At 34.5% G+C, this 14530-nt stretch overlaps 1 protein-coding gene across 2 annotated transcripts in view; it reads left to right on the forward strand.

The window, feature by feature from the left end:
* LOC117235816 (diacylglycerol kinase 1) overlaps positions 1-14530 on the forward strand; it is a 151330-nt gene that overhangs the window by 115928 nt on the left and 20872 nt on the right. For both annotated transcript variants that reach the window (XM_033498179.1, XM_033498178.1), the window contains exons 4-5: positions 12496-12627; positions 12881-13094. In XM_033498179.1, the coding sequence (XP_033354070.1) occupies positions 12496-12627; positions 12881-13094 (346 nt within the window). The remainder of the gene's footprint in view (positions 1-12495; positions 12628-12880; positions 13095-14530) is intronic.

The following is a 14530-nucleotide window of genomic DNA, read 5'->3' on the forward strand; positions in this document are numbered from 1 at the left end:
AGGACTTAAACTTGATGGTAATGTTTATTCTAGAATCTATTCACTATTTATACTACTAGAAATATTTCAAATTCATATAATGAGAAAAAATATAGAAAGGTTAAATTTCATAATAACTATCAATAAGATGGTTTCACTAATTCGTGTGATGATAAACAACGTAGAGGACTTAAACTTGATGGTAATGTTTATTGTAGAATATATTTGCTATTTACTATTTACCCTACTAGAAATATTTCTAATTCATATAATGAGAAAAAATATAGAAATATTAGATTTCATAATAACTAGATGGTTTCACTAATTCGTGTAATGATAAACAACGTAGAGGACTTAGACTTGATGGTAATGTTTATTCTACAGTCTATTTACTATTTACGCTACTAGAAATATTTCAAACTCATATAATGAGAAAATATATAGAAAGATTAGATTTCATAATAATATTCACAATGATACTTAAATTTTCTGGAAGTGTTTAATTATTTGAAATATTTTTAATATCTCAAAAGTATAAGTTGAACCGTACAATAAAACTTTATTGTTACCTGAGCAGTACAAATTTGTGAAAGAAATATATTACAGAGCAATGTCATGGCGCAAGTATTTTAATAAAAATGCAATGTACATAATATTAGATCGCGTCGGATTAAAGGAACTAGATGAAAAGTTGGCCTTCAACATTTGAGAAATTGGAGAAAGAGAAGAAGAAAAATAGGTGAGAATGGAAAATAAAGAAAGAAGAAGAGGATGTGAAAAGAACCAGGGAGAAAAGGCTTAACCTCACGTGTCCGCGACGAAAAAGCGTTTTTTTTTTTTTTTCATCACAAAACTAAATCCAGAGATCAAACAGTCTCGTTCCGTTTCTAACGGAGAACGTTGAAAATTCGTGGATTCGAAGATCGATTCGTTGACAGATGGCAAACAGTCTAAACCATATTTTAGATTGATTAAAACAAATATAGATACCATTTGTGAGTGTTGCTTTCCCCCCGTTTAGAAACGTTCAAATAAACTGACAAATGGGTGAGAAGGGGTCGGCTAAGAATAGTCTGTATATCAGAATTTAAAAAGCTACGATGCGTAAAACTCGAAGCGAGCATTAAATCTGTCTGCAGGCTGCTCATGAATGTTACTTCCAACTCGGACGTTTCATTTTTCTCTAATGTTACTAACAAGCTTCTCTTTTTATCATTATAGCATTATTATCGGAGTATTATGTTGTACAAACGTCCAATTTTTGCTGCAATTCTTCTTTGGAATCCCAACTATTGACTAGCCGTCCGTTCCTGGCATTCCACGTGGTAAATTCCACAAATGAACCGTGGCCAGTCGCTTATGATGTTGGCCTACCAGAACCCATCAAGTAATAGAGTACGTTTGTACCTTGTGGACAATCGTCCAGCCATATATATTTATCTATACTACTTAAATTCTCATAAGAAATGTTTTACACCTTTTCCAAATATCGTGGCCCGAAAATCACTCGTATATGAATTATTAGGAATATTTGTATAATATGATGCTAAAGTAAATGTAAGGGAAGAATTGGAATTAAAATTGTGTATTGTTTATGCATTCAATAACTACCGGTAGAATTTAATCAGAAGGTTGATATTTTCGTCATATTTTCAACGTTATGATTGAAGAGCGTTTCTCTGTTGTTAATTCTTATCACTTGTCACAATTTGTACTCAGTTTAAACTAAAACAAGGAATATACCCGGATCATTCAAGTTCTATGTTCACGTATAATGGGAAACTAACATAAAATCTATATGAACTTTCAAAATGTGGCTAGGAACACGTGTTTCAAACATTGAATAGGCACATTTAAATTTACTTAACTCAGGCATCTCCGCAAAACCAATTTTCATCCGCCTTCTTATTTATACTGATTAATAAAACTATTATTTTCATCGATATCTACTAACTATATATGGCTGCTTAAGATAATGTCAGAATGCTTATGAGGTCGAAATTAGTTCAAAGAGTTCCATCTTATCTGTATTTTATATATTTACAACAATATGAAGTATCCAAATATTTATAAATGATAATATACATAGAGGATTGAAATTTTTGAAAAATCGACTGTAGTGTTTACAGATCGTGTTACATTTCCTCACCATAAAGTTGCTAAACCAGGTTAAATGGATATTCATCGATATCTACTAACTATATATGGCTGCTTAAGATAATGTCAGAATGCTTAAGAGGCCGAAATTAGTTCAAAGAATCCCATCTTATCTGTATTTTATATGTTTGCAACAGTATGAAGTATTCAAATATTTATAAATAATAATATACATAGAGGATTGAAATTTTTGAAAAATCGACTGCAGTGTTTACAAATCGTGTTACATTTCCTCAACATAAAGTTGTCAGGTTAAATGGATATTCACGTGCCAAGGAACGCGATTCATTCTTATTCCACGCGTGTAATTTCGAAGACGATCCAGTTCGAAAATTTAATAGCTGTCCAGAGAACTGGAGAGCACATCGATGGTACTATTCTCCATTTCCAGCTCTTTCTCGAGCACGACTCGTGACAATATTGAATCCGAAGGCGGGAAATTCAGGTTCCTCCGCCTCCATTTCGAACCACTCTACTCGGGAGAGCTACTTCCACCGTAATCCACCGGCTATTGGCTTAAAAAGTATCCAGGGATGCTTACTCGCCTTCTACGAACACTCGAACGACTTTATATAACGTTACCGACGAAATCGATGCCTCTGATGTTGGCTGAACGAACAGCTTAACCGTATCAATTTCCCTGGAAAATCATACAACCCGTAATTTCCCTTCCAATATTTTATTCACGAATTCCACAACGGTACCGCTCTTGAAACTTTCATCGAAAGTTCCGCGAACTCGTGAGAGAACTTCTCGAAAATAACAAATATTTTCCGCTCGAGCGAGGAGAGACTTTATGAAAGCATTCGAAGGAGAGAGAGAAAGAGAGAGAGAGAGAGAAGAAACTTTTCTAACACGGAGGATAAGTTCGATCCTAGTAGCTTCCATTTTGTCGTCGTTTAACGAACACGCGATTCACTTATGGTAACCCTTAGAAGCGACGCCCTATCGAGACAATGACCCAAAAGCGGTTGTGTGAGGGCTACCAATGAAACTTGGAAGTTTCTTAAAGAGAAGCACGAGGAGCATAAATCTCGTCGAGCTCGAACAACTGACTGGTTCATACAGCCAGATAAAAGATGTGCTCGTGGAAACAAGGTCGATCCAAGTTGCGAAGAATTCTACTTTCGACGATGTCGAAAGTATGGACGACACTGGCGAAGTATTAGGACACCTACGCTTTACATTTATTGGAAAACTCTAATAAATTTTACATTATTTAGTACTTTACGTTATAAGGCATATATGGGGGCGCACATATGTGTATGTGTTATAAGATATACAAGTATGGGTAGACTAAATTTTCATGTAAAATTTTGTATAAATCTGTTACTTAACCTTAACTTAATAAACCTAATTAAACCAATACACAATTATAAATTCTAACAAAAATGGATAATAAAATATACATAATGGACAGTTTTCAATGAAACTTCAAACTTTAGTCATTGTAAAATGGGTACAGAGATCCATTTCATAACTCTTCGATTCTTTAACCAATATGATATAGAGTTATGTAGATTAAAAAGATGATAATTTCAAAAGCAATTAATCGTAACCAGAATCAAAATTTCGATTATTTCTCAAAGTTATCCAAAGTAAAGATTCCATATAACTATTTGAAGAGCCAAGATCAATATCATGGATGTATATAAGTTTCAACGCCGTAAAGTACATAGAGGATTTTGTAAGGAAAGCTGGTCTCCGCCGTTGCTTTTCTTCGTCGTTGTATATTTTATATTCAAAACTAAAAATGAAATACAACCGTTATCTCGGAGATATTCTTCTCCGTTTCAAACTGAATAAGTCACAATGCTGATACGTAACTTTCTCATCGTTCCATTTGATTCATTCTTTGCGTTATCTCGCCGATCGATGTACGCGCTCTTCAGTATCACGTCCAGAGGTAGAACAATTGCAATGCAAACGCGATAAAGAGTTCCCGCTTCAGTTGTTTCACTTATTGAACTAACGCAATTTGTTTCTTGCTGTTACTATTATTTAAACTTGAAAAGCTTTACGATGTTCTAGAAACTATTTTCTCACAACTACTTTTTAGGCAAAAAGATCCACCAGTTTCGAATTTCGTTGCATTAACAGATTATTCGCTGATAGGCAAAATTCTAATGAAACAAAAATCTTCGCTGTCATTATTGGTAACAAAAAAATATTGTCACCGTTGATAATGGTTATCAGTAACTAAAAAAAATTCATATTTTGTCATTAAAGGAATATTCGTTACATGTAATAAAATATTCAAATACCTGTAGAAACATTTTATGAATATATTATTAGTCTTACACGACACATTTTTCACATTTACAATTATCACATTTACAAAGTTTAAGATAAATCTGCAAATGTACATAGAAATTACAAAATATTTGGTGGAAGTATATATTTCGTGGAGATGAAAAAACGATTTAAACGATCAATTATATTAACAAGTCTCAGTATTCAGTGGGACCATCTTTAGCGCTTATTATATCTGACCATTCGTGCTTTATAATAATTTTAAATACAGGGTGGTTGGTAACTGGTGGTACAAGCGGAAAGGGGGTGATTCTACGCGAAAAAAGAAGTCGAAAATAAAGAATGAAAATTTTTCGTTTGAGGCTTTGTTTTCGAGAAAATCGACTTTGAATTTTCGCTCGGTACGCGTGCACTTTATCGCGTCTCGTTATAACGGATCTCACTGTAGATCGTTCTCTCGATTAACGTTATTTTTTTAATTTTTTAATTTTTTTTTTTAGTTTTTCCATCGAGACGACGATCTACAGTGAGATCCGTTATAACGCGTACCGAGCGAAAATTCAAAGTCGATTTTCTCGAAAACAAAGCCTCAAACGAAAAATTTTTATTCTATATTTTCGACTTGTTTTTTCGCGTAGAATCGCCTCCTTTCCGCTTGTACCACCAGTTACCAACCACCCTGTATATGTTTGCAATAAATATCGTGTATCTGCTACATACATTTTCGAATTGGTTTCATATCTTACCTATATAACGATAATACTCTGTGTCTCGTAATAGCGTTAACGAAACTTCAAAATGTTTTATATAACACATATGATATGTACATAAAAGTTTTCTATAGTAAGTATTCAATTACTTTCATGGTTCACTTTATACCATATCGTAGTAATAAAATCCAGTTAATAGGCAACAAGAAGTTGAAATTCCGCAATTTCCAATAGAGTCTGTACTGTTGCCAGTTTTCACCACGCAATTAACTGATCAGTCACAATTGGTGCAGCAACGGGGTATGAAAATTCTTTTAATCAGAGCATAAAGGATGCTCCTTATAACGAGGAAAACGAGTAGTATATATCATTATAGAACTTCACCCAGACTCATAGGGGTGAAAAGCTTATTATGTTTGAGCAAGGTGTGGATTCTCTCCATAAGAGGTTTAATTGAAACCAACCCACCTTCGTAGCAGGCAACCTTTAAGGTCTCCTTATAGACCAAGTACATGGACGATCGAGCTATTCCTGGCTCCTCAATTGTTGACACTGTGCTCCACCCCCCTATCAAATGATCAAACCCTGTGTGGTGCCTATATAATACGTGTAAACACGTGCTGAGTTAGTTTTAACCACGATTCGTAACGCGCGCTTGGTGAATGAAAATTCCTTCTCTAGCTATGCGGTAGAATTAAAGGATTCGGATTAACGAACCGCTTACTGCTAGTTAATTAGAATATTTAAACAGATAATCGACTGCTTTTAAAACTGCGTTACAGTTTCAACGTTTTCGCCTATTTCGGTTTAACGAATTTCCGCTTACCGTGGTGTAACATCGATGCGTAATTATTATCTGAACTTTTCGTTTTTGCAAACGATGCGTTGGAAACTAAAGCATCAAGAGATGCGCGAATTAAAGGATTTGGATAGATATTACGAAATATGTGAGTGATAGATATTATATTATAGTTTGTTAGTGTTGATACGAATAGAACGTTGCTGATAAATTATGAATATATGGTAAGTAAAATAGATTAGTACGCGATTCAGTATGAATACAGATTCAAGAGACTTTAACAATCTTTTCACGTCACTTCCAGAACTCTCGATACACCCTTTATACATATAGTTGTATGCAAAAGTTTCAAAGGATAATCTCATCTCATAATGATGTACTATTACATAGAAATAGATTCGTAAGCTTTTCTCTTTACTACACTTATTTGTCATTTTCATGATTCCATACATTTTTTAAAAATACTTCAATAATCAAATAAACGCATCTTGAAATTGAATATAATACTTTTCCACAATACTGTACGTTTGCTTTCTTTCTCTAAGTTATACTATTTTCCAAATTTCTCATCGTTCAAACCCAAATTCAGTAAACAAATAGATTTTCTCAATGGAGCTAATTTCTTTCCTGATCGACTCCTAAATTTCGTTCAATTATCTGTGTTTAAAATTACCGTAACAAAAATATTTCTCCAGTTATACCCGACGTTAGAATTTACAATTCTCCATAACAAAACCTCAACCATCTTTCATAATTTACCACCTATAGCTCGTCGTAAAATCGGCTCTCACAGAAGGTACCGTGATCCTGGTTGCCATTTTTCCTGATTCCATGCTACGTATTAACGGGGCAATGAGTCAATTTTACGATAGCCTACGTGACATTTGAAAATATCCCGCGCTCCCTCTTCCTACGAATCCAAGTGCCATATCCTTTTCTTCTCTCTTTGACCTATATACCCGGCAGCCTTATCGAGGTTATGACGACCTCAGGATGATGTCATCGGCCCACTGACGTCACCAGCACCCCCTTACGTGACCATTGAGAACAACCTCGTTTCTATCTTTCTTCAAACTCACCCCCTGTACGACGTCTCGCCCTTCGCGAGTTCTACAGACTGTCTCTTCCCAAAGCTTAATGGTCGTGTCCTGTCTCATTCATGCGGATATTCCTGCGACCAACGAGCGTGAACCAGTTTCCGGGACATTCATACGATCGTATATCCTAGCATAATCCATGCTACTACGCTCGATTTGTGATCGCTGAAGGAATCGCTCTGCTATTGTTCACGATCGTCCCATCTTTCTCTCAAGTAAAATTTCTAAAGTATTTCGATTGCTTTCAACACCTTTCGTATCGTTTTCATTTCTACGAATTCTTCTTAGTTTCTGAGTGCTCTATTTTATTTCTTTCCTTCTGTCTGTTTTTCTTCGATGGGATAATGAGATTGGATAAAGTTAGGAATTAGGAATTTAGGTTGGATCGTTGATTGGCGTGAAATAGAATTTCTAGATAACCCGTGCTGATCCTTCGGAACAATATTTTGCTTTCTTAGAGTAATTGCCTTGATGAAACTTCGCACAGAGAATTCTGTTGTTGAACTTTGGAATTGGAAGTTTTGCACCGGATATGTTTGCATTGGAATCTTTTGTATTGATTTTATGGTTAATATCGTGTTTGATGGGTTAAAGGGAATATCGAAAGTAGTTTTTTAGGTGATACGTGTCTTTATAACATAAGTTTTTAGCTATCACGATGTAATTAAAACTCATAAGTAATAATTTCATGAAAACTTAATAGAAGATTTTATAAAATATTTCATGTTCTACTCTATAACATCATTTTGAAATATTCTTTCCTCTTCGTTCGTTAAACACACCTCGACACGAAGGTTGCCATAAAAGCTGCTTTTTACAAGACCAATGAAATCAAGTCCTATATACAACTTTTTTACATCGTACGATATCGTAACAAGCATTTTACCTGCCATTCGAGCTTTAAATGATTCACAGGAACATGTAACCGCTACTAGATTCGAAGCTATTGAACAAACAACCTCTCGGAGTTTTTCTTGAAAATTATATTGAATCGTTAAAGTTGTACGAGTCTTTTAAGGAAGATGTCGTATATGCATCACTTGCCTTAATTAACTGGCGGGTAAGTCGTAAACCACCGAGTACAATTGTTAGTCGAAGTTAGGACGAGTTTGAATCAGTTGTTTCGCCTGAAGAATGTTTGTAAAATCAACAACATTCGCAATGTTGTCGCTTTGTAAATATCGTAGAAACTCTAGGCAGAATACAACTGCAGCGAACGATCTCGTTTTGCCTGTTAAGTAGTAAATTCGAGCATTCGCCTGGCCAGCATCATTTCGATTGATTCTCACGACGATGGCGAACTATTTTAAATCTGTTTCACATAGTGGACGAATAAAATAAAGGAAAATGAAGGAAAGATTTTTAAGATTAGAATGTTTCATATTCTTTTCGTATTGTTATATTGATTACTCTAAAAATATATCTCTACGAAATAACCAGTCGCTTTCATGTCAACTCTCTGCGTTATAAAGCAATACAAAGCGTAAAAAGATGAAACTCTCGAATCTCAGACTGTGAATCACAATTTCGAAATAATATTTTACAATATAGGGCGCCTTTATGCAGCATTTTCCTTCCTCCCCAAAACAGTGACACGTGTACACGTCGTTTCGACTTCATTTACGGAACAGTAACATCGAAATTGCTTTCTTTTTTCTTCTCTCGAGGCGATCCCTTATTTGGGGACGAACGTGTTGCGTTATCGGTCGCTCGCGGCCAAGTAACTGTGCCCTTTCGTTTTGCAACTGTGATCCATCGAAAAGCTTTATCGTCCGTGGCGCTTCAGTTCAACGTGAAACGAACAGGAGGTAAGAAAGAAAAAGAAAGAGAGCAAAGGAAAGGAGAGAAAAAGAATGGCAAAAGGCAACGCCCTCCGTCCTGGGCAAGGGAACATCGATAAATATCGCTCTCGAACGGATCTGTTCAAATAAAATACGAAACTGGGTTGGTCGTCAACGGCTCCTAGCAGACTTGTTTCCTCATTAACTTGGCCAAGCAATTAGAAGATGTCGGTGACTTCGGCGACCGGCTGTCCTGAATTCTGATGCGAAGTTACAAATGCCGGTTGTGCCGAATGAATAGACTGCTTAACATGCTGACGAATAAATAGCTTCATTGAAGTTCTGTACAGAGGATGTTTTGTTTCGAAAATGTACAGTCTACTGTAGATAGTAGAATTTGTTGAATGTCAGTCTGCAAGCTAAACATATCGGTCTATTGTTGAATTTATTGCATTTTTAAATGAAGATCATTTGGCAAAAAATGATAGGTACTTTTTTGTTAACTTTTTTATTTTAATGTTGCTTTGAGACTGAAAAGAATTTTAATATAAAACTTGAAAATGTAAAAACCTATTATGCCCCGAAATTTAAACATGTGTGTGCGTGTATTGAGATATGTGTAATTTTGTGTGCTACACTAGATTAGCCCCGTAGTAGTGATACACGTATACGAGTGTGAGTGTGTTGGAGTATATGCGTGCAAACATGTATTACGATATTCTATATTTGTTACGAATAAATAACATATGCGTTAGGAAATTTCTTTGGTCTGAATATTTTTTAATTTAAATTGTTAAACATTCCATTATTTTGATGCTCTCCTCTGTTATTAATTAATTCACCTAAGCAGAAGAATGCAACTGTTGCGTTGGTAGTGTGGTGAAGAAAATGGTGAGACGCGTGCAAATTTGTATCGACAAATATCTTGTAAATCACACATTAAATAAATCTGAACCTGTTTTGATATCAATTGTAAGTGTAATCTAAGTGTTTGTATACATTTATTAAGTTCCACAATTCTCAACAGTGTATAAAAAGCAATCATAGAAATATTTATTGAGCAATAAATGGAGAACGAGATAAGTCGTTAAAGTAATAGTATGTATAATGAGCATTCTAATAACGAAGGAAGAGTCTAGGAACAAGCCGCAATAATTAATCATCTGTGATATCACAAACGCATTATTCGAGATCCTTCGTCAAGTACTAATTGTAATAAACAACCTGGATGGTTATAACTGATATTCATAAGCGACAAGTAATGAATGCTAATTAATTTCGTGCGAACATGCTCTAAAAGGCATCTGCAATTATCGATTATGTTAAAATATCAGCCTATGTACGGGTTACGAAACTAAATTTTACGAGCGAAAAGTGAATTAATTAATAGTAAGGGAGAGCATCAAAATAATGGAATATTTAACAATTCATATTAAAAAATATCCACACCAAAGAAATTTCCTAATGCACGTATTATTTATTCGTAACAAATATACAGGGTGGTTGGTAACTGGTAGTACAAGCGGAAAGGGGATGATTCTACACGAAAAAAGAAGTCGAAAATATAGAATAACAATTTTTCGTTTGAGGCTTTGTTTTCGAGAAAATCGACTTTGAATCTTCGCTCGGTACGCGTCCACTTTATCGCGTCTCGTTATAACGGATCTCACTGTAAATCGTTGTCTCGATGAAATAATATAGAATAAAAAATATAGAAAATATAGAATAAAAATTTTTTTTTTAATTTTTTTTTTTAATTTTTCCATCGAGACAACGATCTACAGTGAGATCCGTTATAACGTACCGCACGCGTACCGAGCGAAAATTCAAAGTCGATTTTCTCGAAAACAAAGCCTCGAACGAAAAATTGTTATTCTATATTTTCGACTTCTTTTTTCGCCTAGAATCACCCCCTTTCCGCTTGTACCACCAGTTACCAACTACCCTGTATAATATCGTAATACATAAGATATAATTAATTTTATTGCAACGAATCTTTTACACGAATCTACTACATTTTTTCCCTTGAAAGCATTTTTCTCTATTTAAGCAATTTGTTCTTGAGCAATATTATACCCGTAGTCTTGATCAACAGGTATGCCAACAGACGAGAGAAATATCGAACCAATTAAAGCAATTATTTCATTATACAGGTGCTCGAATGACTTTTATCCGAGCTCTGGTAAAATTTCATTTCGTCCCTATCGGGCGACTATCCTTTTTGTCCCGAAATCTTTCACTAGGAACGGCCGTATTACCAACGCGCAATCGCCAATATAATTTTAATCTATTCGAAAAACTGCCTATATTCGATGGATCAAAAGCCATTCATGTGATCCTGCAGTTTCTCGTATGGTGATTCGAAGCGCGACAGAATTTCATTTTCACCCGCAAACGCCGTACTACCATCTTTGTGTGCACAAAGCTTACGCGTTAACAGGATTTAGATCGCCGCATAATCCATGTATAATAGCAGTTGATCCAGATCGACCAGTTCCGAGCAAACTATTCAGCATCGCTGATTACAAGATGGCCGTTGCTGTTATCGAGTTAATATGTATGCTGGGGAGATTCTGGACATCATTAAATTGCTTGATTAGGAAAGATCGAGTAGAGAACGTTCGTGGTAGATATTAGGTCGTCCGGAAAGTTTCTTTCGTTTTATAAGGAAATAATAGACGCACACAATGTTCTTCGTTTTATATTAGTTTATTGAATTATGCACGAACATAATAACAGAAATAGAAGGAAATGGATCATATCTAATTCAATAAAATAATATAAAAGGGAAATTGTTGTTCGTCTATTGTCACCTTATAAAACGAAAGAAACTTTTCGGACAACCTAATACAAATACTGATTGGCAAGTATTGTTGCGAGTATTGTCAAAATTACAAAATACGCTTTGCGAACAATATAATATAATGACTTGTGGAATTTATATCTTGCTTATTATTTTAAATGAGTATATTTCACATTTGTAAAAACCCTCATATTATTTTAACATTTTTATGTTTCGTTTACTGTTCACATAGTAATTATCATTGAAGAGTATAACTCGAATGATCTCGTCATCTTTAGACGACTTTGAACTTCAATCACACGACTTTCATGATTCTGCACAATCTTCAAATAGCTTTGAATGTTAATCCCATTAATAAATGATCTCCGTGAATTTGAAAAGACTTTGAGCGTCAATGACACATGTCGATGATATTTGTAACTTGCAAACGACATTAAATGTCAATGAAAATGAGCTGTTGCGATGTTCGCGTGACGGTTTAATATCAGTGACAAAGCGACGATGATCTATGACGATATTCAATGGAGATTTGCTAGTACAATTGGGATTTGCTATATCAACATAATGTTTAAGTGATAAACCTAGGCGTAATCTGTTTCGAGAACAGACTCCAGGGATGATAATTAATTAAATTAAGTACTATCGATCAGGTTGAGCAATAAACGGTTCGCAGTTGCCAGGTTTGCATAAATAATCTACTTACGTCGCATTTATCAGTGGATGAGCTACGCCTTGATCGCTTCCCCGATTAAGGGAAACGTTAGTTCGAGATGAAGAAATTATAATAACTAAAGTTACTGTCATTCATTTTTATGTAGGAAATTACAACGCGAATTGGGATAAATTTATTTTTATGCTGAAATTTTGTAAATAAATATTATTAACGTATTATTGAGAATGAATCTTCTCGTTTCAGGACATCGATTACGAGGGATTTCGTAAATTTTTGGACACCTATCTCGAAGTGTCAACCCCCGATGAACTTTCACGACATCTTTTTTTATCGTTCGTTAAGAAGGTGCCTCGAGTCGATGGAAAAGCTTTCAAAGTAAGATTTTTCTATTTAATTTCTAAAAAATCCTTTCCTTTTTTTAAAGGGGTGACCTTACAATAGGCATTGAAAGGGAAGGAGATGAAAATACTGTTGGAGAAATTATAATATCGATATCTAACTTGTTATACTATTCGAAGTTTCGTTAAATTTTTCATAATAATTTGTCAATTAAATCGTTAAAATTTGATCAGAAATACAAATATCATGTGTTCGTCTAAACTATCAAGGATAATAAATTCTGCATCAGGAAATGGCTGTGCTATCGTCGACAACCGCCTGTGCTGCCATTACGTCTCACACAACGTCCAGCAGCAACGTGAACAACACCGGTTTACCTGGTGGAACGTCGTCGGAAGGACATAGTTCTTCCTTGGCCGACAAAATTCATGGTCTCACGGAGAAGTTGCAAGCATTAGGGCACCATAGAACGGAAAGCGAAGCCTCCACCAGAGCACGCACAGGTAATTAACATTTCATCTTTAACTGAGTCACACAGATATTCGACATTCGCTATTTTCTAAGATACCAATTTCTGTATTGTTCTATCAAACTCTACGACTGAAATAAAATTGTAAAAAAATTCAAATTATTTTTCAAATAAACTTAATTATTATTGGTATTACATTTTACTTTTTATGAAATTTAAAGTTGCGCAGACAAAAGAATATAAAAACACGAAAAATATCAATTTGCATAAATCTGCAGTCCAGTTATTACACAAAGATAAAAGGCCTCCTCGTTCGATTCTGTACTTTATTGTTATAAAATATAATGTTTAACGCTCGTGATAATGATCCAACTTGCCCAATCACTGAAGAATTATTTAAAATAGAATCTCTTCTTATGTAATGTTTAATCCAATATTGTTAAACAAACTGAATACATGTAGCTGTTTTCAAATCTTATAAAGAGAGAGAAAGCTATTATCGCTTCTAATTACTCGCAGCCTTTTAATCCTTGAAACGTTGACGAAGGAAAGGTCTATTTAGAATGTCCTTCGATGATAAATTTAGGTCCCTGATAAAGGTATTTACAGTGTAAACGCAATATACGTGCACGTAAACGCGCTGAATCATCTTTCACCAGTGCGCGTTTACAGGGACATTATGCAACATTAACTTCCTCTAACTCGGAGAGAAACCGAGTGAAATGTTTGCATTAACTAGCTGTTCCTCGCGGAATACAAGAGGATTAGACAATAGATGCTTTTGATACGTGACTCTGTTATAATTGCACTGTAGACGATTATAAAATCACAACTTTAAGAAAATGTTAACTTAGGGTATCCAGTTAGCGCATGTGAATTGTCATCTTGTCAAATGAAACTTTTACTGCACTCGTAACTAATTTCTTTAAAATATTCTATACTTGATCAAAATAATTTCTATATAACTCGACAATTTCATTATCGTAAATTTGTATGAATTGTCGGTAGAATTAATAAATTCTTGGAATAGAGCTCATTTCATAAAAGATAGTTATTACGTAGAACAGTTTCCTTATCTACAGCTTGCTTTTAAGTGATTTAAAATATTATCATATAATAATATAATAATATGTTTATAAATATCGCATTAAAATAGTTTCCAAATGGAATAGATAAGATTTGTAATTTTTACTTTACCTTTTACGTACAAACGTAGTGTACAAACACGACACTTTTTCTAAATTTAATTTCATATAAAAAAGATCATACGAATATTTTAATCGCTTGAGGAGGCCAATAACAAGAGTTTCGTATCTTTCTTATGGGCTCGTTAAATTCAAACTTTCGTGAAACGACATCTCATATGGATAAGCTTAATTTATTACCATAATTAAATACACAAGTACTTCGTCATATTTTCGATAATGTAATAAATAAAGCGCAATTTCACCGTTTTACCATTTAACACAT

Source organism: Bombus vosnesenskii, unplaced genomic scaffold (genome assembly GCF_011952255.1).
Source record: "Bombus vosnesenskii isolate JDL3184/JDL3185 unplaced genomic scaffold, Bvos_JDL3184-5_v1.1 scf7180000013320, whole genome shotgun sequence".
Taxonomy (NCBI): Eukaryota; Metazoa; Arthropoda; class Insecta; order Hymenoptera; family Apidae; genus Bombus; species Bombus vosnesenskii.